Source organism: Rhynchophorus ferrugineus, unplaced genomic scaffold, assembly GCF_030347505.1.
Source record: "Rhynchophorus ferrugineus isolate W39M unplaced genomic scaffold, kcgeb_rfMv2 rfM7, whole genome shotgun sequence".
NCBI lineage: Eukaryota > Metazoa > Arthropoda > Insecta > Coleoptera > Curculionidae > Rhynchophorus > Rhynchophorus ferrugineus.
The window spans coordinates 34,839,873-34,867,167 of record NW_027472586.1 but is presented as its reverse complement, the minus strand read 5'-3'; the positions used below and the strand labels follow the sequence as shown (position 1 = coordinate 34,867,167).

The window sequence follows — 27,295 nt, the reverse complement described above, 5'->3', positions numbered from 1 at the left end:
TCGTCTTCTATCAATCCGAGGTTGATTTAATACAGTAGGATAGTCAAGAGAAACAATTTTTTTCGGTTTTTTACAAAAATCATCATTTTATATTTTGTAAATGTTCTTTAGACCTTTTTATTTTTATCCAAGTTTCATGATACCAAACAATATTTTTTTATACTATAATATATTATATTTTGCGTAACCTGTTTCTAATTTTGTCTTTTCCTTCCAACTCTGATTCATATTGCCGGATGTTGAGAAACATGGCATTCCACTGAATGTTGATTTTCAAAATAATTTCGTAATATATTCGGGAGTGTTAAGTTTTTATACTATGAAATATACAAAGTTTTATAAAATATAAAGATTTATACAAAGTATAAATGGTTTTAAAAGCAATTTATACTTTGGATATGAAACTTTCATTATCATAAATATAACTGAGTTAAATACACGATATTTGAAGACTATCTACTTTTAAATATTTTCTTTGAGATATATTTGTTGTAAGTATATAATTGTACGTCATCCATATAAGCTGAATTAAATTTAGATGTTGCAATCAAAAAATCAATCAAAATTAAATTTTGCCTCTTGCGATTTTGATGGCTTTTCTCACCTACCAAAACAAACAACACTTAAATTATTATCTTTTTAATTATATTGTAAGAAATACTTTTATTTCTTACAAATCAGAAGTGGGATTATGCTCAAAATACGCTCAGGATGGTTGTGCGATTATACATATTAATTATACATAATATATTAATTTATCGAAAAAAGTATCAATTCTGCAGTGTGGACAATGTCGTCGTCATCTCTATAATAATCCGAGTTTGGCGTATGCGTATATACAGCTTTATTTACTTATTTTTTATCGTGATTATTAGATTTAATGTCGTATATATTAAGCAGGTAAATAGATTCAGGAAGTAAAAAAAAATTGTAAAATTTTGGAAATAACACATTTTATTTAAAAAAGTATTGAATAACAGGAAATAATAAAAATATAATTAATATATGTCCAACTATTCTATTTTTATAAAAACATCATATTACACATCATTATTTTTTATAAATAAAAATACACAAATATGATAAATAATTGATTTAATGTTGAAACTATATATAAAGAGGAAAATAAACATTTTTTGAAATAACACACTTTATTTTAAAAAGTTAATGAATAAAATGAAATAATAAAAATAATTTCTATATGCCTTTCTATTTTTATAAAGGCACCATATTTAAATTAATTTACATATTTGAACAATTAACAAGATCTCCAAGAACCATATAAATAAACATTACCATAAAAAAGATCAAAATCGTTTATATCAAACAATCGATATAGTTAAAACCAAAACATCTCAGTCAATATATCATTATATTTATAAAACAATAATTTATTTACTTATACTCTTATATAATAATACACTGTATTTTCCGTGTCATTAGATCATTGGGATGTCGTTATATATCGGATAGTGTTATATTTTGTTTATTTGATCCAGGTCTACTTTTGTTAGCAAATTTAATTATTTCAAAGTATTACTGTGCACTGTTCTTGTACCTTAGCAAAATTTTGTCTAATTTCTTCTCTGATTCTCTGAACTTCACATTCTTAGATATTTACACTCAAGAAATTCTAGCTACATCTTAGCTATAAAATAAAATTTAAATCATTACTAAAATATATCATGTTTAAAATAAATGTCTAATTATTACCAGTTACTACAGTTTTTGCTACTATTCTTGATAGACAAACCTCATTAATGACTTGACTACTTCCAACATAACAAGAATCGTTTTCTTTTCTGTTCTTGTTATCATTAAATTTTGGCATATGTTGATACCTATTTCAGGTGATTGAAAATGATGTGTTATAAATTTGACAGCTAAAATTCCCACTATAAATAAAATTGATGCTGTTTGGATTTTGTAACTTTTACAAATATAACCTTACATTCTGCACTTACTCTCATTCTTCCATATTTCAAAACCAATGTATGTTATACCACCAAGAATAACACAATAGTTTAATTATTATTACTATAGAATTATTAAGGTAACACAAAATCTAAATATTCTAGATTTTTTGTTGTTTTGATCTAATCGACTGCACCAGATCGATTCGAAAAGAATGGACCGCCATTAGAAAAGGAAGACAATATAGTTTATTCTTTTCTATAATTTATTCTATGCGCCAGATTCTGAGATGTTGCGGAGTAATGTATCCTCAATAGTTTTATTGAACACTTCACTTCAGCGCTTAATCTGCATTTTGTTTATTTTTCACCTAATAGCACAATTCTCTGTAAGCTTGTCACAACCCTGAAGTCCTCTTCTTGTATGTTTGTACCTTACACAATTGCTTAGATTTAAACAGTTTATTTGAACTAAAATAGAACTGTAAAAAACAATTATCGAAATAAAAATATTTAATGTGTTTGCGTGTAAGTTTTTAAATTTCCGTTGTTTCGACAAAGCAACAAAAGCTTTGTCGATTCTTTTTTATATAAATAAAATTGTTTGTGTAGGAAGTATAAAATTACCAGGAAGTACGAAATTATCCAGTAATCTTTTGATTATTTCACCAAATATAAACACTCGTGCTGTATGTCTTATTGTTTTCTAAAATAAATTGCTAAAGTTGCGCAGGTAATAATTAGTAAGTTCTGTGAATTGGGAAATAATGGTAACATTACTTGATTAAAGGTCCCTTCTTTATTGCTTGCTTCGAAGTACTTCCGAGACTGATTTTAAATTTAAAAGATAAATAAATGAGATATCTTCAAGGGACGGAAGTAGCATTGAGACCGTCTAGGCGGCTAGAACCGTTGTCGGTCCTTTCGGTCATAAATATTTGGTACTATAATAGGGTTTGGTTTATGATTCATTCAAACCCCACAGAATAACAGATAAAGTGGCCAATATGGAGGCACCACTAATATGTTACAGTGCAGATTTTTCTATGCATTTTTAATCTGTGGGGTTGTTAAACTTCTTGTTATTTTTTACATTATCAATTACAAAATATATTGAATGTCTTTTGAGTGTTACATCTCGTGTGTTTATAATTTTATGGCTGCCTCTTCGCTATTGTCTCCAACAGCAAGTATTACATCAGTAACTTTGTGTCATAGCGATAGTGATATTTTTCTTTTGTCTTTTCTGATTGTTTGACACTGAATATTCCTGATAAGATGTATGAATTTAAGAGTTTAGTGTGTTGCTTTGGTAACACTTTATGAAGTTTGTGGGCAAGTCCCACATTCGTCTGTTAAGAATATAACCGAGCAAACGATTTTTATCTTCATATGCTTTTTTCTGGTGTATAGTTGTTGGTAAATGTTACTTAGTTGGCTTTGGTATTTTCTACGGTAGTTTTCTAAATACCTTAACTATCATTTATAGTAATGAAATAGGTATGTAGAAGGATACTTCATTTTTAGGCTTCCTGGTTTCGGGATCATAATAATTTCGGCCCTTTTCCAAACATCTGGGACATGTCGTCGAAATTCTGCATTAATGAAGTTAATCAGTTTCACAACTCTCTTTCTTAGTAGACTTTGTAGCATTCGTTGTGTCATCATATCTTAGTCCGGTGATTTCTTTGGGTTGATGTCCGTTTTTATAACTTGTGGCTTCCTGTAGCGCGACTTCGAATTAGATGTGAAAATTAAGAATAAATTATATCTAAATTAATTTTCGTTTAATTTGCAGTATGCTCTTACAAATATGGTTCTTTTAGAGAAGACTGTTTTTCTGTCTGCTTTTTAACCAACTACAAAAAAGGACGTTCTATGTTCGGCAGTATTTTTTTAATGCATATTCGCCGACCTCTTTGTCAATTATGGACCTTTCTTTCTATATTATTCTTGATCCACAAACCCCATTAATGAATAGACTACTACCTGGATCTTTCGGTTAACATATTGTATATTTACTAGCCTAAAATGAATGGATGATCGTATTTTTAAGCTGAAAGAAATCTCCAGTCAATATATCATTATACTCATATAAAAATGCCTTCTCTTTTCCATGTTTGTCTATAGATCATTAGGGTGTTGTTGATAGTTTTATATTTTGTTTATTTGATCCCCAGGTCTACTTTTGTTAGAAAATTTTGTTATTTCATAGTATCATATCTGTTTTTGCATTCTAGAAAATTCATGTCTAATTTTTTCTTCTTTGATTATCTCAATTTCACATTCTTTGACTTCACTCAACAAATTCTAGCTACATCTCATCTATAAGGACTTTATAACATAAACGATTGGCCCCAGTACATGTAGTTGTGGCAAACCTGCTTTAGTTTATTTTATTGTAGAGTAGGCTTCCTTTTGTTTGACTCTAAATATTCTAATTTTAATATAATATCTGAATAGTTCAGTGTATTCTTTGAGTAGCATTTTCTGTAGTTTATGAACAATGCCTTTATGTAAAACCATATCGAAGGCTTGTGCTACATCTAAGAATAGCTATATTACAACTTTTTATACGATATACTTTTAAGATACTTTTTTACGTTCATAGACTTTTTCAATTATATTTGAGTATATTCTATATATCTGGTCAATTGTTGAATTTTAGTTAATAAACCCAAATTGGTGTACAGGTATTAGTTCTAATTGTTCTAATTCTTAATTTGCAAATTAACCGTAACCCCTAACTGTCAGTTAATTTATTTGAATGCACTCTCCTTAATAACCAACCCCCACGCCTTTGTAAAAATATCGAATTTCTCTCTATTTTTAGTACGGACCATCGATCGTTTTTCGTTGGGCCAGGGCCAGTTCTGACCGAGTGGCTGTACTGCTCGTTTATATTTTTAGGTCGTTATTCTAAAACAAGTGACAGTATGCTACGCCATCCTCGATACTGAAAAAGACGGGACGCGATAATTTGGATTTTTGGATTTCAACGAAGATATGGCCGTGGACTCCGTCAGCTGTCCGGAGCAATACCTCGCGGGCGACTTTTCGAAAATAGAACGGATGCCGCGTCTGGATCTAAGATCGTTTCAGGTCGGAGGAAGTGTTAAGGATGTCGGCGTCTTTCTTCTTCGGTGATTGAGACTGTGGGTGTTAACCTGACGAAATTTCGAAGTGAGAAAGTGTGGCGTTACTTTAATGCGGTTTTAGTTTGAGAAAAACATATCTTTTGACATTAAATTAAATAAAATGGTGATCGCCCTGTGGTGGAAATTCGACCACAATTTATTATGTTAATCATTCTTCTCCTATAACAGAGTAAAGGGAATAATTTAAAAATGATATTATACTAAAAATAATGATGAAAAAATGATAATATAATGATACTAAAGCTTGATATATTAATTAAATTAATAAATGTCTATATTAAAACATCAAAATAATTAATTAAGTTAGTAATTCATAATTTCTTCTATTTTTTTCTGTATGTTCCATCCATACAAATTATGTAATTCCTGCATATTTTCATCATTTCATTTATGTATTCATGTAGTCCTTATCTTTTATTGATATTTGTCACCACATCGGTTGAAAAGTCCCAGGCTTAACACATGGGTGGTGCCAGTTTTATTGCATTCACCAATTTTTCAGTTAGTACTAATCTCCGAAGAAAGCTAATAAAATTTCACGAATTTCATTATACCGACAAGTTCGTGAGTTTTGTGCTAAGAACGACACTACTCTTTTTTTTAAACAAATGATCAAAAACAATTTCATGTTTTAATTTTACACTGCACACTACTTCTTGTTGGGATAAAATACCGTTCAAGTGAAGCAATGGCTTGAAAAGTGTTATAAGGACCCCGTTCCATGAGAAACAACAATAAAACGTTGATTTGCTGTCTTCAAACGTGATCGTAAAGACACCGATGGTGCAGAACGCAGCGGGCGTGCAAATGCGGTGATAACACCAGAAAGTATAAAAAAGTACACAAAAACCTTTTGACTCTCATCGATTTTTCGAATGTATCCGAAAACATCTGGCAAGCAAATGGTCGTATATCTTTCAGAATTAACAGTTCTACGTTGTTATAACGCCATTGTCACTTGGTGACCCATAATGCCGAAGAATCAGGTAACCATTTGTTTTTTCCGGGAATAACTTTTATTTAAAACTGTTTGTGGTAAGCGATTTTGCTTTATAAGGTGTTTTATGACAACAAACGATTTAGAATGACATTTCTGGAATTAAATTCCCCCTGGAGCGAATGTCAACTAGGATTGAATTCGTTATACCAGTTTGTTACACTGCTGTAAGATGGTACTTTCTCGCCTTATCAAGAATTTAGTTCACCGATGCACTATTGGTTTGATAATAGGCATCAAAACTGGATAAATACTTAACTTTAACTTAAGTATAATTTTTAACCGACTTCGGAAAAAGGACTCCTCCTCCTATGTTCGGTCGTATATAAACGTATGTTTTTCGATTTCTCCTTCATTTCTCCGTCTGGGCCGATTTTCAAAATTGTTTTTTTATTCCATAGAGTACACTTCCCAGGTGGTTTTATTGGAACCAAATCAGAATATGTTGGAGTAAAGGGGGTGGTAAATCGAGGGCACGTACAAGGTTTTCACATATTTTTTATCTAGAATAATCAGATATTTAGGTATAATGTTATTGCTGAGCTGACGTGACGAAAAATCTAAAGTCGTTCAGTGCAAATGCCATTCAACGTGCTTTTTAAACGCTAACTATAGCATGTTATAATTGAAGGATGGACACGTGGTAAAGTGATAGAAACTAACGAGATTATTTATGGTTTATTCGAGTGATTGACAATTTACAGTTGAAGACACAGCTACTCGACGGAACCCGGAGAAGAAGCAACCGTCGACTATCTGTGTCGGGGTTTTTTATAGGTCCAACTCCATAGTTCGGTCCTTGATCGAGGGCGGGACTTGGGCGTTTTCTCTTTTAGTGTTGAGAACTCCATAAACCTTTTGTCTTCTGGGGAATACCATACTATTTACAAAGACCAATTCAGATTGTTGACGTCGCTAATTATTCTGATACAGAATAGATGCTCATAAGCATATAAGACCTCGTAGAAATGTTGTGGGCAGCTGCTTCTATGGTGTAATGGCTAGAGCGTTTGGAGTCCCAAACGGAGGTCGCGGGTTCGATTCCCGGCGGGGACGATAACTTTTTGTTGTTTAGATAGAACATTTGTCAAATCACCTGGATGGTGCGCTTCAAGCTCCTTATTTTAAATTATTGTTTCTTTATTCCTATTTTTCCTCATACAGGCTGCAATTTTTCTTGACCTACCCACTGTAATATTAAATAAATTAAGTGCGTAATTTATTGAGTAAATATCTAACCCAGCAAAATATTTTTAATAAAAAAATTGAATCGACTTCAAAAATAAATAAGGAACTCACTAAAAATTATCATAAAAAATAATAATCAAACTTAGATTTTTAACATAAAAAAATGTTTTAATAATAACCACCTTTTTATTTCACCTATCTACTACACGTATTTCGTATTCTACTATATACACACAATTTAGCTTAATATCTACTTAAACCTATTTATCTATTTACAATATTATTTTAACTATCACCAACTACCAGTTTGAAGTCGGTGCCTCACCCAAACAGTAGAATTTTTTGTAAAAAATATTTTTTGTTTGACTTCTCGTCTTTTGATTCGATACAAGAATGTATAGAGAAAGATCACAGAAAGGTTCAAGGACCTGGTTCACTAGAACTTAATTTGTTCGATTACCTTTTCGAGACACTGTAAACAACAAAAATCGCTCTCAAATTAGAAAATTTTCTTAAGAAGGTTAAGTTCAACAATGCCAAGTTTCTTGCGAACACGTCAGATGGTATCTAATAACACCTTGTGCTGCCAAGGCCAAAAATATAAATAGCAACCCTCGTGTTATAAGTATAATAAATATTGCCAACTTCATGAAGTAATATTTTGAACAACATTTAAAGATATTTGAAGATTTATAATTGGAAGCTCAGTTGTCAAAGTTAAGAGAACAATGGAGCACATAATTGTCAAGTTTACGTCATATTAGGTATCTTGTCAAAGTTGACATCAATGTTGTTAAAATGTATTACTCATTTAAGTGGTTAAAGTTATCAAAAAACTTTATCTATTTTTAAATTACAAGAATGGTTTCTAATGTTTTAGTAGAAAATCTAATGCCTGAATTTTTGGCGCATTTCGATTTTATTTCAGTTAAAAAATAAATTTTATACTAATTTTGTGAAAAAAATAATTAACAAGGATTTATCAAGTCAAACAACCTATATTTGTCCGGACTCGATTGGTCAATGGTGCACTAATGTATTAACTTTTTAATTAACATAATTTTAATTTTTGTTAACTGTTTTTTAGGAAAAAGAAACTAACAAATTACCCTTCCCCTATTTATTTACAACATCTATGGATGCATAAAATAATTAGCATTTTATAAGTAATATCTCGGTTAACTATTATATTTGATTTGTACAGTGAATTATTTAATCTAATCTACATATGACGAATAAAATTGCAATAAAATGGTGAAGGATGATCCCCTATATGGTTCCTTCGCCATTTTATCATATTTAGACATAACGCGCAATTATTTCAAAACAAACTGGGATCAGTGTGTATACCAGTGATAAACATAATACGGGAAATACTATATAAAGGCGTATAAAAGGATAATGCACTATAAAAGGATTATAAACGCTTAATGTAAAGTCTTACACAGATTGGATATCGGATATATTGCGAATACTAAAAATATTCGAAGGCTTTTCCATTGATGTTTTGCTACTATTAGACAGGAAATGGTGGGAATATATCCCAATTTATTTTCAGTTTTTTTCTCTGCGCCACTGACGTTTGAACCGTTATATCAGCGATTGAAATAATATTTCTAAAAATATTCTAACCGGCTATCTTATCGACAATTTCTTTCCAAAACAAAAAAAAATTATATGTATCTAGTTTGTAGGTAGATTTTAAAATTCCATGAAATTAATATTATCATCGTTTCCTTACGGTTTGTCTGATTTTTCATAATTGCCAAAATGGATGCCACAAAGTTAGATCAATTGTTACTGAATTAGGCAAAGTCAATTATTAGTGGGAAAAATTTACGTAATGTAATATATCATGATATGGTTGTCAATTTTAATAGTCACTAGTGATCGCAATTCGCGAGTCGAATAAAAATTCGACCCCAGTTTATATAGTTCATCAAATTTCTTTCATAACAAAGTAAAGAGAATAGCTTAAAAATGATATATTAATATTACTAAGACTTGTTTTGATAATATTTTCATTATAATATGGGAAATATATATGATATATAACATTAATTACAGTAACAAATGTATGTATATTAAAATGCATGCAAACTGCCACAAGAACTAACATTCTCAAAACTTTTTTAATTAACTAGTTAAAAATAATTTCCAGTAAGTTTACATAATCAACAAAGTATTAATAACGTTACTAATTCACTAATCACTGGACATTATAACAAAAGTATCATGAGTAAGATTATTTTCAGAACTGCAACAACTTTACAGCATCAAATATAAGTATATATGATTTTTATTTAGTTTTATGTTATGAACATAAACATGGATTATTAACTGAAGTAATACATAGTTGTATAATAATTTAAACATTAAGCACTTTATTTGTTACAATATAAAAATTATATAATGACTACTCAAAATTGGGGCTCTAAAGTAAATAACTAAAATAATAGATAAGACGTGAAAATCTCCTTGTCACATAGTTACATATTTGTATTTCATTATTGGTCAGACATCTTAATATTTATTACTTTGTCTACACATTTTTTACCTAAAATATACATTGAAAAACAATTGTAATAAAAAACCAGGCTCATTTAAAAGCTGATAAAATAATAATTTATTTACCTACATTTTTAGATAAAATTGCATCGTTCTTTACTTATTTATTCCACTATTCAATATTTAAAGAGTAGCTATCATATTTTTTTTCTGTCAGTAAATCTATTTATTTCAAACTATAATTTTATGTAATATTCTGGAATCTCACCGTTACAGATAGCTCATCTTTAACTTATCTTTTATGGTTTTCGTTAATATAGTTACTGCTTTCTACTTGGCGTTGTGTCCTACATGAGGATTAAGAAGTTACCAACAAATGAGAAAATAAAATATAAATTTTAACTCTTGATGCCGAAATAAATATATTTAATACCTGCAATATCTGGTAATTGTTTTGTTACCAAATTCGTTTACTAATGAAACCTGAAATGGATTAGAAATAAAATTTACAGACAAATCTTAATGAATTTTTAAAATTTCCTCTATATCCAGTTCTTTTTTTAATACTCTTTATAGTTCCACATTGTTATGTTTATATTACATATACATGACATGCAGAAAAACACTTCATTCAGTGATCTCCTGTATAAAATACTATTTTGATTAATTCCTCTTATTCTAAAGTCTATATATGTCCAATAATCAGATCGGATGGTGTTAGATGTTTTAGTCTACGCACTTCACTATCACTCGCATTAGCGAGTACATTGGGTTGCACTGAAACTATTTCGAAATACTTCACACAAACACGTTGAATTAAACTAGTTATTGGTTCTAGAGGAATATCGCGTTCGACAATGGCACGCAACACTTTATTTTGGAACCATTGCATGATGGATATATTAGACTTGCTAGCGGTTCCCCATATTTGGATTCCATATGACCAAATAGGCTTGAGTATAGATTTATGCAATAATGTCTTGCTATCTAATAATAACTTGGATTTGCGCTCGATAATCCAATACATTTGATAGAGTTTAAGTTGAAATTGTTTCCGTTTAGCGAATATGTGCTTCTTCTAAGTTATATGACTGGATTTAGTTTCGTTAGATTTTATACGGTATCTTTTCAGCCACAGTTGTATTTGATTTAGGTATGTTTGTAAGTTCATTGATGCTAGTCTAGATACCAGTTCTTAAGCAGAGACAATGTTTCGTAGTTGATCTGTGTTCACCAGATATCAAATTAATTGAAATTATTAAAATTAATAATGTATCGATTGATGTTCATGTTATGAATCTGAAAAAGCTGCTTGCGAAAATCTAAATACCTTATAAACAGAGCAGAGATCATTCTTGTTATTCTGGAGGACGAAATCGTGTCACAGATATCGGTTTTTTCTTTCACAGCTGAATATAACTCTCGATAAAAGGGACACGTTTATTTGTTGTCCCTACAAATAATGTAAAGTATATAATATTTTTCTTAATCGTTATATCATAACTAACATAAAAAACTAAGTACAAATTGTTTTTAAAACAGTACACAACACAGTACAGTACAATATATATAAAGTTGAAGACTATCTATATTTAAATTTTTCTTTTGAGATATATTTATTGTAAGTATGTAATTGTACGTCATCCATATAAGCTGAATTATATTTAAATGTTGCTATAAGAAACGTTTCATTCTGGCCTTTTGAATTTTTGTTGACTTTTCTCATCCACCAAAAACCAAAATAATGCTTAACTATTATCTTTTGAATTATATCTCGTTGAAAAATCTTAATACAGTTGATTGTATTGAAAACGTGCATTTGCTTATATAAAATATTACTATGATGCCTGTTAAGTTTTGCGCATAACACATTGGCTAAAAAGTCCCGGCCATAATACATAGATGGTGTTAGTTTTGTTGAATTCACCACTTTTTCAGTTAGTACTAACCTTCAAAAGATAGTTGTTAAAAGTTCCTGGTATTATACTCATAAGTTTGTGGTAAGAGTGACACTAATTTTATTATTTTTAAAACAATGGATCAAAAATAATTTTGTCTTTTATTTTACACTGCTTCTTGATGGGAAAAATACCGTTCATGGGAAGCAATGGCTTGAAAAATGTTATAAGGACTCTGCTCCATCAGAAACCACAGTAAAACGTTGGTTTGCTGACTTCAAACATGGTCGTAAAGACACCGATGATGCAGAACGCAGTGGACGTCCAAATGAGGTGGTAACGCCAGAAAAGATAAAAAAAAATCGACAAAATCCTTTTGAATGATCGAAAAGTGAAGTTGCGTCAGTTAGCTAACATCGTAAGGATATCAAAAGAACGTGTTAGTTTTATATTGCATGGGCATTTCATATGAGAAAGCTCTGTCCAAGGTGGTTGGCTCACTGTTGACCTAAAACAAGCACGTGTTGATGATTCAGGGCATTGTTTGTCCATATTTAAACGTAATAAACTGTAATTTTTGCGTCGATATGTGACAATGAATAAAACATGGATCCATCACTTCACTCAGGAATCAAAATGATCGTCATCTGAGTGGACCGCAACTGGCGACAGGCCTATTTTGAGGTAAAAGATAAATCCTTCTACAAAAGTGGTATTGAAATGTAGCGCGGCGCTGGAATGATTGCGTGGCTCTTAATGGAGATTACGTTGATGAATAAAGCCAATTTTGAACAAAAAAAAACGCATTTTCTGTGTTACAGCCAGGACTTTTCAGCCCATGTATTATATAATTCCATAAACGTTCCAATCTTTCGGTGACGCCTAAGTTAATTTGTTAATGTATGTTGTTTTTATTTTTTTTAGATATTCTATAGGCATATATTTTGTCATAACGGAATTAATACATCAATCCATATTTAGAAGCCGCCTTGCTATTATAATTTTGATCTACCCTTGCTATCGCCGACTTGATAATGACAATGCATCGCTCGGTGTAAATTGAAAAAACCGTCTTTTGTTTGTCGTGCTTATTGTTACGCCGACGCTAATTATTTTATCGGACAAATTTTATCGCGATATTTTAATTTGGTTATGGAATCTTCAAACATTCGCCCGTTCGTATGTCAGTCACGAGTTAGTTCCAGTAATTAGATCCGCGAAAGTGAATCAGTCGTGGCACGGTGGTCTAGCCGTCGAAAAAACAAAATCCAATCCAGTACGACCCATCGAGCGTGAGGGCGTGTCGTCATCGTCGCGAAAATGTGAACGCATTAAACGTGATAACCGTTTGTGACAAAAAGTGTTTTTTCACCGTCTTTCTATTATTTCTGTATCAGAAACGATAGTGGTATCGATAAGTTTTATCAGCAATTAGCATTCTACTCTATTAACGTCACCGCTGGGTTTATCGTCAGTCATTTGAGTGTTATTTGACACCTATATTAACATCGTAATGGAGAAAAAAACATTTCTTATACAAACAATGTGATATCAAACATTAGTTTTATATTAATATTTACTTTCTCATTCAGTTAAAATACTTAATAACTCATGGGCTGAAAAATCCCGGTCGTAACAAAGAAAACAAGTTTTTTTTGTTAAAAATTGACTTTATTCATCAAGGTAATCTCCACCAAGAGCAACACATTCAAATTCCAGCACCGCTCTAACATTTCAATGCCACTGTGGTAGAACGATTCATCTTTTGCCTGTCATAGTTCTCATAGTCAAATGCTCATGCAGTATAAAACTCACGCGTTCTTTTGATATCTTTACGATGTTAGCTAACTCACGCAACTTCACTTTTCGAGCGCTCAAAACGATTATATTGATTATTTTATGTTTTCTGGTGTTACCATCTCATTTGGACGTCCACTGCGTTCTATATCATCGGTGTCTCTACGACCACGTTTGAAGTCAGCAAACCAACGTTTTATTGTTGTTTCTGATGGAGCGGAGACCTTATAATACCTTTCAAGCCATTGCTTCGCTTGAACGGTATTTTTTACCATCAAGAAGCAGTGTAAAATTAAAACGCGAATTTGTTTTTGATACATTGTTTTCAAAATAAGAAAAGTAGTGTCACTCTTAGCACAATAACTCACAAACATACGAGTAGAATATCTTGAAATGTAGCTTTCTTTTGAAGATTAGTACTAACTGAAAAAGCGGCGAAAGCAGTAAAATTAGCGCCATCTATGTGTTAGATCCGAGACTTTTCAGCCCATATGTTAGTTCATCATTTATGTGATTGATTTAATAACATTATCAGATATTTTCAGCAATGTTTCAATACTTGCAAAGCGTCCGTTTTTACCAGATGTACCGGAAAGTCATTACCGGTTTCAAACAAAATTACATAATTTTCAAAATAATAGAAACATTTATTTATTCAAAGTATTGGCCATTTGATTCTATTACATCTTGCTTATCTTTCAACCAATTTATGGGTGCCGTCCCAAAAAACTGTTCGTCTTTTGAGCAAAACTGTTCATCAAGCCATTTATAACATTTTCGAAAGTGGTGCTCTGCAAGCGCGTCCCCTATTAATGCTAAAAGTTGATTGTCGGATGGGGCAAGGTCTGGAGAGTACAGCGGGTGCGGTAATATGTCCTCTCCAAGTGATTTCCACGCTGTCTATGCCGGTTTTGCTTTATGTGCTGTAAAATCACTTTACCATGTCTTCTGGTTCATTCTGGACGTTTTTCAATCAACGCATGGTTCAAGTTGATCATTTGTTGCCTGTAGGGATCACTATTAACTGTTTCACCAGGATTCGATCATTCGTAATACACCTCGCCATTCTGGTCTGCTTTATGTGCTGTAAAATAACTTTACCGTGTCTTCCGGTTCATTCTGGACTTTTTTCAATCAACGCATGGTTCAAGTTGATCATTTGTTGCCTGTAGGGATCACTATTAACTGTTTCACCAATTTTCGATCATTCGTAATACACCTCGCCATTCTGGTCCCGCTAAATATAGAGCATCGTCTTGCGACCCCAAAACGACTTGCCTAGGAGTCGATCTGCCGGCTTCTTCCAACTGATAACTGTTTTCAAAATGAATCCTTTTCATCTTTTCATCCCCAGTCACTATTCGATGCAGAAATGACTTCTGATCATACCTTTGAAGCAGCATTTCACAGACGGTTTTTGAATTTTCCATTTGCTGTCATTCAATTGATGTCCCATCTTCCCATCTTTTGAATTTTCCCCATTTAACACTTCTGCCAATTGTTTTTGAGTTTGGCTTGGGTCTTCATCCAACAACTCTTGCAGTTTCGCATCTTCAAGCTTTTTCGATCTACCAGAACATTTTCTGTCTTGCACATCGAAATCACTACCTTCGAATTTCGAAGCCACGCCTCGTATGTTTTTGAGGTTAGCGCATGCTCCAAGAAAGTTATGCGTGCCGGAAATCCACGTTTTCAGGCACCAAATTTGATAATTTCAAAGAGGTGTAAATCTATGGCGGTGTTACTTTTGCCAAATATAACATGTATAGCTTTGAAGACTGACATCAGCTGAATAAAATTACATGTGTCAAGTTAACATCGTATATTTATGCTTAGCAACATCTTTTAGAAAAACCACTGATGACCCTCCGGTACATCTGGTATTAACTTCTCACAGTAATATTTATTGTATTTCTAGTCAGCAACACTAATATTCTATATATCTGTTTCATTCAGCAAGTAAAAATGATCTATAGCTAGTCATAATCACAAAGCAACACATTTAATATTTTTAATTGTGATGTGAAATTTTAACTACCTAGTCATATTTTGATTATATTCATTTTGCACTCAGTAGCTGTAATCTATTTATACTCAATTTACGACCAGCATTATTGAAAAAAGATATTTTATCGTTCAGTTAACATATTTAATAGTTTATTACTTCAATATTCGCAATGCATCAGTTTTTATTAACCGACTTCGAAAAAGGATTAGAAAAATTAGGATAAAAAGTTATTAAATATAAAATATTTTTCACAAAAAATTTGAACCGACTTCAAAAAATAAATAAGGAACTCACTAAAATGTAAAAAATAATAAAACTTTGATATTTATCATAAAAAAAAGTAAAATAAAATATGTATAATCTTTATAATAACTAAACAAAAACAAACTACTACACGTATTTTATATTCTACTATATACACAATTTAGCTTAATACCTACTTAAACCTATTTATCTATTTACAATATTATTTTAACTATCACCAACTGATCAGTTTGAAGTCGATACGAGCAAATTAGATTTGTTTTGTTAGTAATTTAATTTTTTGTATATGTCACAATATTATATTATTATTTTTGTATTGTATTATCGGGAATCGAACCCGCGACCTCCGCGTGAACTGAACGTTCTAACCGTTACACCGTAGAAGTAGTTGCCTATAATATTTCTACGGAATCTCATATGATATAGTGCTTATAAAGTAAACAATGGCCGATTGACCATCACATCAACTCAGCAATAACATTGTACACAAATATTTGATTATTTTAGTTTAAAAATATGTGAAAAACTTGTACGTGCCTTTGAAATTTGAAGGTTTCTATCGATTTGCCCCCTTTCCCCAATGGGGAAAGGGGGAAATCACCTCGGAAGTAAATTCGAATAAAAAAGGATTTAGAAAATCGCCCCACAATTGACGGAGAAATCCAGGAACATACATTAAAAAATATACAGGCGAACTTTTTTTATTTTTCTAATATTAAATAAATTTAATAAGTAAATAATAAATTTTAATAATAAGAGTTAATTGCAGACACTCAGCAACAGATCTACCTTAAATATGTTTATTTTATCTAAAAATGGCTTGATTTCAAATACCATTAAAAAATAATCATAATAATGTATTTAATACCAAAATTATCTTTATGAATACAGAACTATGCAAATTAGGCAATTAAACACGATTTTATGCTATATTTAAACTAATGATAACAATGGCATTGAAACATATTTTTATTGTCATTTACAATCACACATTTTATCTCTTATCCGATAACTTTATGTTTATTCCTCGTACATAGTGAACAGCTGTTGAATTTAAATGAAATAAATTCGATATGACATCAGAGGGTTATTAAAGAGCGGACATTGTCTTCCTTTTTTTAACATATGCCTTCGGTTTATTGTTTATTTTAGACGCTGATTAATAGTAACGGTTTCCGATTGGTTGGTCGCGTGATTGCCATTCATTATAAATACTTCAGTTCGCCAGTGTAGCGTCCTCGTCTTGCTTGACGTCAAGAACGTCGTTTTTAACGGGGATAGCAAAAAACTTGGACGTGTTTCTATAATACGCAGTTTTTCCGAATGTTTCACATTTAAATTTCTCTGAACCTGTCAAATATTACTCAATTACAAGGTCATACACTATACTATATTATATTATCAGCAGTTTAAAGCTGCTAAAGTATAATATTCACTCAGCAATAGTAAAAAAATCTTCTGGTTAACACTCGACTGTCCAATAGAGGCCCCAGTAATGAAAAAGACAATAACAGTTTTCACAGTGTTATAAAAAATAGCCAGACAAATTTATAGTATATATATACGGATTTGTATAACTATTAAAATGGAATGTTTAATTGTATAATGAAATAATTAATACATTATTTATTTATGATAAACCTCGTATATTCGTATATTCACTCACTTTCTAAATTTAATATTTATAATAAATTTTGCAGGTTTTGTTATTTGTTTTGTTTTTAACACACAGTAATGAATGTTTTCCAATGATCATGTACATTTCATGTAAGTTATATTTTCAGTTAGCAATAATTTCGGTTGAATTCAAAGGGTATGGAATTGCCAAGGAGTTTATAGTCTTATTCCCGAATTAATTTTATAAAAGTATTAATTATTATCAAAGTCATTTTAACTCAGTAATAACCAGGAAATTCTCTCACAGTTTATGCTATTTATTTATAGAGACATTGTTTAATAATAATGTATATCAAAATATAATGACGAAAAAACTTTTTTTATATTATGAACATATAGCGCAAAGAAATAAAATACACCACTTAAACGCATAATGTATGAATTTTTTTTGCAGTCAGCAATATCTTTATTTTTTTCACAAAGGAAGTGTTTTAATAGATATACTATTCAATAATTATTATACTACTACAGAAAATATCAAAATATAATGAAGAAAATTGTTTTTAAACATATGTACCAAATATTGTTTTTAATTAACAAATATCATTATTCATTCAGCAATCATGACTAGATTTTGTCCATACGTTATATCAGTAGGATTTAATACAAACAAATCAAATACTAAAGTTGAACACGTAATGCATGATATTTTTACCAGCAGTCAGCAATACCTTCGTATTATTTCACTAAGACGGTGTTTTAAAGTATCTCTAATAACAGGTCAATTGAGAAGTTCCCGGCCAAGACACATAAATGGCGCTACTAGAATCAAAATCGAAAAAAATGTTTTTTAGTTAACCTTAACCCTCAAAAGATGCGTGTATTTAACAGCTGTCGGATCATTAGTTTGTGAATTATAGCATTTTGAGTGAAGCAACCTTTGTTATTGTGAAAAAATTGATAAAAAGGAATTTTGCCTGTTGATAAAATATTGCTTTTTGAAGGGAAAAATACAGTTGAAGCAAAAACTTGGCTTGATGACGAGTTTCCGGACACTGCCCCAAATCAACCGTCAAGGTATGCATCAAGGTATCAAGTATGCCAAGTTTAGACGTGGTGAAATGAGCACCGAGGACAGTGTACGCAGTGGATACCCAAAGAAGATTGGTACCGACGAAAACGTTGAAAAAATCCACATAACGATTTTTAATGACTGTAAATTGAAATTGAACGAAGTATCAGACACTCAAAAGATAGCAATTGAACGTGTACATCATATCATTCACGAATATTTGGGTAAGAGAACGCTCTATGCAAAGTAGGTGCCGCGCGAGCTCAATTTTGACCAAAAATAACGATGAGTTGATGATTCGGAGCAGTGTTTGAAGATGATCAAGCGTAATAAACCCGAGTCTTTGCATCGATATGTGACAATGAATGAAACATGGCTTCATCATTTCACTGCGAAGTCCAATCGAATGTCATCCGTCATCAGAGTGGACTGCACACCATGAACCCGCTCCAAAGCGTGGGAAAACGCAATAATCGGCTGGTAAGGTTATGGCGATTGTATTTTGGGATGCGCATGGAATAATTGTCATTGACTACTTTGAAAGGACCATCAATAGCGACTATTACATAGCGTTGGGCCGTTTGAAGGACGAAATCGCCGAAAAACAATCGCATTTGAAGAAAAAGAAAGTGCTGCTTCACCAAGACAATGCACGTCAATGGAAACGATGGCAAAAATCTATGAATTGGGCTTCGAATTGCTTCCTCATCTACCGTATTCTCTAAATCTGGCCCCCAGCGATTTTTTGGTCTGACTGAGGCCTATTTTGAAACAAAGGACAAGTCGTACAACAAAAATGCTATCGAAAAGTTGGAGGGTCGCTATAATCAGTCTATCATTCTTGAAGGGAATTATGTTGAATAAAAAAAAACTAATTTTGTCAAAAAATGTGTTTTACTATGGTAGGTCAGGAACTTTTCAATTGACCTGTTACTATTCAGTAATAAATGTACTGCTACTAGGAATATCAAAACATATAGAACGGTTTCAGCATATGCCAAAATGTTGTTTTTATTTAACAAGCCTTATATTTCATTCACTAACCATGACTAGGTATTATGTAATATTTACGTTGATGTATTGATAAATTGTATAACTCTTTTACTACATATTGGTGTTAATTGAAGGTTAAAAAATAAATAGAGCGTTCAACAATTATAACGTGTAACAGTGTTGTATTCATGAATACACCAACAAAAATACAATTGTCTACTCTTAGTACTGGTCAAATTTTGTTGTTGTTTGAATAAAACTGTTGGCATCAGAAAGCGGTTGTAAATTAAATATTACTGACATTTGCTCGTATAACATCGTTGGCACTGTCCTAAATCGATGAACTTTATTGCGCCTTCGCCAAAACACCGCATTCGTCTTACGGGATTTATTTTTCATTACCCAGTCGTTGTTTTACTCGTTATCAACTCACTTTTTGAATCCACCAAGGCTACCTCGCGTTTCTTCGCACATACGCGAGGAAAAATCGATTCGACAGTCTATTTTTTACGATAATTTTCCCAATTTCTCCTTACGTAACCGTCAAAATTGGCCCAATTCCAACAGACCGGGATCCGGACGTTTCGGAGGTCTATCGAGAGGAGGCCCGATTCCTCGCAGTTTTAAACGTGGCGTGGAAACATACGCGTTCATTCACAACGTCTTTGTTGGAAAAGTGCCCCGAGATTTTGTCGGTAAACAGTTTTTAACAAAAAAAATTGTGCGAGCGTTGTTGGTGGTTTAGTTCCTTGTTTTGCAGTAAATATACTAGTATGACATATTATAATTTTATAAATTAAAAAACCATATGAAAATATTCAGGATAAAATGGTGACTGCGCTGGTTTTTATTTTTATACAATTCATTCAGATTGTTACGTAATATCATAGTTACCATATATTTTTTAAATGCGTTTTAAAAATAATACAGATCATGAGACAAACAAAACATATAATTAATAAAAACGAATTAATAATTGAAGCAAATACCGTTGTCGATAAAATGGTGAATGATCTTTTGTCACTATGGCGAATGCGCCATGTAATGTAATAACGACGTTAATTGTTTTTAATTTCTTTTTAAATGCAAATTCTATTCTATCGTGAAATTCACCTGACCGATAGAGTTTAATTGCGTGCAATACACTCGCTGAACGAAGTAAAGCGGTCATTGTTGATTTTAGAACAACGAAGAGTGTTTCCTTCGTACTTTGCAAATAATAAATAATTCTTTGCAATTAACCGTTTGTGATTTTTTAAATTTCGACCGCCTTTCACTTGTTCAGAACGCTGGGGCGATAAAAAATTCTAATAGACTCAGTTACTGCTATTTTCGGAATCGGTTGGAATAACAATAGACGGTGCAATACGGCTGAATAGGAAGACAATAAATAAATAACTAACAGTACAATCGAGGGGACAGTGATGTGCCAATATGTCGTTTAGTGATAACAGTGTGGTGACCTGGATCCATGATGAGCAGGATAACGAGAGAACGACCTAGGGTTAGGGGAGGAAGAGCATTAAATTTGCCCGATTGGCAAAAGCAGAGCGAGCTGCTGACCAATTGGAATGATGGTAATTATCCTGGTTTTTGAAACGAGTTAAGCTTTAATCCTTATTAATCATCAATTTGATTATTTAATGTTAATTAGAATTTTTAAAAGATCACTTTCTGTTTTTGTGTTTGTTGTATTTATATATATTTATAAACAATCATTATTTCTCTTGATTCATGTGATATATTATATCCTTACATGTATTCTGATAAGTTTTTTTCGTTTTAAAAAGTATTTGCATACTTCGGCCATTCAAGCAATTTAATTGGTGAATTTAAATCTCCATTATAGTCACCTATCGGAAAACCATTTTGCTGTGAAGACATTTGATTGGCTCTTTGATAAAGTTTGGCACGTGACAGGACTGATGTCACGTTTAGTTGACCAATATATAAATAAATAAATATTTAATAATAAACAAAGAACTTTGGTGAACTTTGGAACAAATCAAAATTATCTCTTCTTTCTTTTACCTTTTTCATATTCATCAAAGCAAACTTTGAGTTTTTCCATATTATAATCCTGTTTACTTGTTTTATCCAGTATACGGGGCATCTCTTTTTTTAAATATTCTACCTGGAAGATCATTATGTAGCGTTCAATTAAAAGGTTTTAAATTTATATTTGATAAAAAATACGTTATATTATTGACAATTTCTCAATTCTTTCTTCAGTTTCAATTTCTCAATTACAGGTAATACATCCCCCGTTATTATGGAATGTAAATTATCTAAAGGGCCCTCATGTTCATTCCCTTCACAATTTCCTAAAGGCGAATGCGATGAAAAAATATGAATTTATGCCGAGTACTTTAAATGATTTCTCAAAGATACTAGTCAAAGGATGTATATTCCTTAATCCAAGAGATCCAATAGATCCAAAAAGTCTTATGCAAATATATTTATTCGGATAATTACACTTTTTTCTTTAATGAAATGAACCCCCTCAAGGTTGGTATTAAATTTGTAATTGATGGCAGTTTAACAAATTTGTTCTTTCACTGGCAATAACATTTAGGTTCTGAATCGCTTTGCACCAAGATTCCTAGTGTATTGAACTACGGTTAATCCTCGGTTAAAAGTTTTGCATTCAGTAGTTATTATTTGAGAGTAGTTGCAACTATCAATTAATTAATCCAAGATTAAAAGTATATCTCCGTTTGCATAGCTTCTTTCGGAAGGGGATTATTTTATAAATTTAAAATATAAATATTTTATGTATAAATAATATATATATATATATGAATAAACTTGCCCCAACTTGCAACAACAAAACACGTTATAACGACCTTTTTTTGATATTTAAAACAGTCAGTTTGGGATTTATTACATTACTAGCGACCCGCCCCGGCTTCGCACGGGTGCAATGCTGATACTAAATTAAATACACTCCGACTTTGCACGAGCATAAAATATATATGCCTATGTCACTCAATGAAAACATGATTAAAATCGATCCAGTATTTTTGGTTCGTTCATTACTGCCCTTGGCCTGCACGCATTAAATTTGGAGTAAAACAATTCCTCTTCCCCTATACTTACTATGAAGATTTCCTGCTATCTTTGGAATATCTAAATTCATACAATTTTTATTACATTACACATTTTTAAACGCAAATTTTAAATTTGTAATATCTCCGAAAATATTTGTTTAATTTACATGCTGTAAGGAACCATATTGATCTATATTAATTGCACACTGTATTTAAGGTACTTAATTCGATAAGGATTAATGCCGTATTGCTTAAAATAGCTTCGTAAATAAGCCATTTTCTCACGTAAAAAGTAAACAATAAAAATGGTTAATGTGGGTTATCCCTAAAAGATAAACATATACCATCGCGGACTTTTTTGTAGACCTTTTTATGGTGTACAATACTGTAGTACATTAATTTGATCTAACTCGTAGGGTTAGGCAGCGTTTTTGCTAATTGCTAAATAAGCGTAAAAAATAGGTTAATTTACGACAACACGTTAGAAACCTCTAAAATTAGCAATGTTGCCTTAGTATATTATGCATGTATTATACATATAAACCTTCCTCTTGAATCACTCTATCTATTGAAAAAAACCGCATCAAAATCCGTTGCGTAGTTTTAAAGATTTAAGCGCACATAGGGATATAGGGACAGAAAAGGCGACTTTGTTTTATACTATGTAGTGATGAACCATTTTTGAAGACATCCAAATACTTCTTCGAAGGAAAACTTTTCTGCGTTACTTTACTATTTGTAACAATAACTAACTATAATCTATTCAAAGTTAGAGTTGTTAAGTTAGAGTTGGTATATTTACATTGAATTCTTTTTAACACCACCCATGAGGTAGAGTTCTAGGCTCGTTTTTTTATGTAATTGTTCCCCTTGAGGCCTAATTCACCTAATTAACAATTGCAAGTAATCAACAATAATCAATAATAACAATCCAAGTAATTATTTTACTTTCATTAGAGAGCATATTTACCTTTTGCGCTTAGTTCTTGTGTCCTTCGGTACAGTGCATCTTTGTAAAGATATTTTTATATCATTGTATTTCACCTTCGTTTGTTCTGGTAATACCTGTATACATCTTTCTTGAAAAAACTAGATTTAATCACTGCATTCTCCCCAATGCATTTGCCATATCTGCAAAATAGTTACTATTCTTAGTTGACAGTTCGTTGTTTACGATTTTATCTATTCATAAGTTTTTGTTTACTTTATCATTTTTTGTTTTAATTTACTCTAGCTTATTATATATATTCTATTTATACATATATGCATTTATGTTTGTCCATGTGCTTTGTATAGAATATACGGTTCTAATTACAGAAATACAATTGTATACGTGCGGAATATCGACAAAATCATCGAAAGCGACAAAAAAAAACGAATTAATGAAGTTATTATGGTTTATTTAAAGTAAATTTTTGGTGTTGGCTGAAGAGTATTATCAAAAGGTTTCTTGTTCAGCTTTATTTGTATTAATCATATTCACTCGATCCAAAAATGTATCATCGTTGAATCGAGCTGAACAAATAGTCACGTAGACGATCTTGCTCTTGATCTGTGGCGTTATTCAGAGCGTGTTACTCGAACTAGACCACCGATTTCCGAGGGTAGGTCGCCATCGGTGCGCCATCTAACGACCTACCGTCGGACTTACGTCCATCCGTGACCAGTTCGACTATTTCGATGACCACTCAAGACTTATCATTGAACAGTCGTCACGGTCGAGAAATGGTACTCGTTCTGGTGGTTCCTCGTCGGCACCGGTCGAGATTCATCGACATCTCTTCATTGCACCTCGATTGCGTGAGAATCATTCTTTTCTGGAGTACAAGCAAAGAGTTCAAAGGTAGGATGTTGAATCTACTTACTTGTACTATTTTTTATACAAAATGGTAGTTATTTATTGAGGTATACATATTGAAAATATATTCTGATTGTGTTGTATTTCTTTTGTAGTAATATATGTTTTGTTGTGTCTTTTTATTCATATTACAACATCTGTTTATTGTTTTGGAAATATTATTATATGATATTTAGACGGTTATAAACGTGTTGGCTATCTGAAACTTACAGGGAATCACAAAATACACTCATTTTATGCTTAATTATAATATATTATAAATTGTTTTTATGTAACACACCACCATTAATAAATAATAATAATTATATATATTTGAAATAATGAAAATAATCATTAGTTAATATTTTCATTTTTATGATCCTTTCAAAATTGTGTCATTTACCAAAATTTGATGAAATTACGATGTGGTTTGCTTGTATTTTATATAAAATTGGCTAAAATAATATTGCTTGACATATTTTTGATGATCTTTCGATCTGATGCTTTTTTCAGATATTGTGTAGATTTGTACGTACATATATCTTATGTGTTCATATCACAATTGTATAGAACTGTTGTTTATTTATTTATAGGTTTAGAGTTTCGAGTTTTATGAAGTTTATGACGGTAGGTTTAATTTTTATGTTCTGGTAGGGAACTAGTTTTAAAAGTTGTTATTAATTGATCATTTAATAAGTGTTCGGTCAAGGGGAAATAATATATATTAATAAATCGACTTTTTTCATCTATACGCTCTCTTTTCAATTTTCAATATTTCTCTAAATTTTGAACGTTAAATTGTTTTGTAGAGATTTGAAAAGATCGTTTTTTTTCCATATTATCCAAGCATTCTTTATATTAGTTTTAAGGGGACTTCCCAACATTATATTATTTTCAGTGATATACTTGTTTTAGTTCTACTGATCAATTTGTTTAAAATTTCATGTGAGCCTTCTCTATACATTCTTCTATCGTTCCAAGATTTGCTATTTTTACTGCTTTTGAAAAATTCGGAAAAGCCAAAATGTAGTGACCAAAAAGTTTGATAGTAGCATAAGTTACGTCATGTAAATCCTTCAAAAAGTATTTCACGTTCCTTTTTGTATTTATTTAAAACTAGTGGGATTTATCACATTTCCAAAAGGTAATCTTAGGTGTTCGTTTTAACAGAGACCCTACCTGAGTGTTGTTTTTGTGTCTACAAGACAGCATTGCTTAGAAAAACTGTTTTAATAGATCTTTGATTATTTACTTTTTATATTCTGTTATACATTAACAATATATTGTTGGATTTATTTTTTGTTTATTTTTATAATATTTAACCACTGTTCTTGATTTTTCTGGCGTCATACGAATATGATGTCATTTCCTTAAGGCCAGAGGTACCAGAGCTGTATGTCATCAGCTCAGAGTATAGGTCCTTTTAATTTGTTTATTCAATTGAATAAAGATAAAAGCAAACCCATCAAGGGAACAACCCCTTCACATTTGTTGTGATATGTCTTTCGTGTTTAGGGCTGATAATTTTGTTGAAAAATTATTGTTAGAAAATGTTTAATTGTTTGTGTATTGGTTCGTGTTTATTACACCAAATTATGATTTTTATATCACAGCCTTTAGTGTACAGTTTAGTATTATTATCTTTTGTGTCTTAACTGTTACAATATTTAATATTTTTATCTCCTGCTCGTTATGGTGCGTTATTTTTTTAGCTCAGCATACAAACCCTGGTGCTCACATTTTTAAATATCAAATACTGGTTGGAGATTTTCACAGGCTGTAAACCAGGTAGTTTTTCAGTTCAGTGGACCCTGCTTCTTCCCTATGGGAGAAGGTTGTTTCAGGTGTCTTCCGCTTCATGTTTTATATCACCTACATATTTTTTGTAAATACCTTTTGGATTCTTTATTTTGTAAAGGCAGTAGAAAAGAGTCATATTTTTTACCTTCATTGTAGGAGATATTTAACAAAAAATATATTGTGAAATTTTACTTTGTGATCTAAAAATAATAAGACTTAAAATAAAATGAGCAAATGGGTTATTTTATCAAGTGCATTTAGTCTTTTTCAATGACATTTTTGTCAAGCAATGTTAGATTTCAATTTCGGGAATTAATTAATATCCTCACAATTACCATCAATCATTTTTCGATATTTTTTTCAATAAATACTTGTTTAACCGAATTATTTTGGTAGTATTTCGGAATAAAAATTAATTGTATATCGGAAATGAAAATGTGTTTGTCGACACTATGTATGTTAACACATCGTTCAGCAATTTTTTGGTCGAACAAATAGATATATAGGACCACTGTGGACGAAGCTGTGACGAATATACTTAATTTGACAAACACTTACTGTTACTGTTGAGGATTACGTAGAAACAGTTTATTTTTTCTATTCATATATCTTTCTATTTGTGATGGCCTCGTCGCAGACCGAAGCCATAGATAATTCTGGTTGTCCATAAGTTACGCCAGTATCAGTCGGACACGCCAGTAATAAAAAAAATAGACGAAGCAAAATTATAACAAGAAATACTTTTAAAAATCAAACATTATATCTGAAAACGCCTTGGACACTCTCTACTAGCGAAATTAATTGTTATTGAATAGTGTCCTAAAATTAAAGGCGATTGTACACTTATCGGTAATGTGAAATATCGATATGTGGATTTAAAAAAATATATCGAGATTTTTGTAAGCCGATATTGTTCGATATTTAAAAGAAAAATATTTCTTAAACATTATAAAAAAAGAATTGGATATCAATAAAATTAGTATTTTTGCAAGTCCTAGCGTTAAAATAAACAAAAGGGACTTTTCACCTTCTTCGCAGTAATCTAAAGACAGAATAAAGTGAGTTGTCCAGAAACTGCCTCGAGTTGTTCTAGAATTGATTTAATTTAGTAAAATAGGAAAAACATTACGAATTTCATAATAAGATAATATTTACTAGCTGACTTGGCGAACCTCCTTAAAATCAGTTTGTGTTG

The 27,295-nt window shown here is 31.4% G+C and overlaps 1 protein-coding gene across 10 annotated transcripts in view; it reads left to right on the top strand.

Annotated features, from left to right (window-relative positions):
• The window catches only part of milt (trafficking kinesin-binding protein milt), a 120,404-nt gene that overhangs the window by 25,584 nt on the left and 67,525 nt on the right, over nucleotides 1-27,295 (top strand). For 2 of the 10 annotated variants that reach the window (XM_076410647.1, XM_076410644.1), the window contains exons 1-2: nucleotides 20,033-20,172; nucleotides 20,597-20,990. The exons of 6 other annotated variants lie outside the window; for them this stretch is intronic. In XM_076410647.1, coding sequence (XP_076266762.1) covers nucleotides 20,885-20,990 — 106 coding nt within the window. In that variant the 5' untranslated portion in view covers nucleotides 20,033-20,172; nucleotides 20,597-20,884. Of the gene's footprint in view, nucleotides 1-12,859; nucleotides 13,071-20,030; nucleotides 20,173-20,596; nucleotides 20,991-27,295 lie in introns of those variants that run through there. 2 more of the 10 variants (XM_076410646.1, XM_076410645.1) reach the window with 2 other exon arrangements.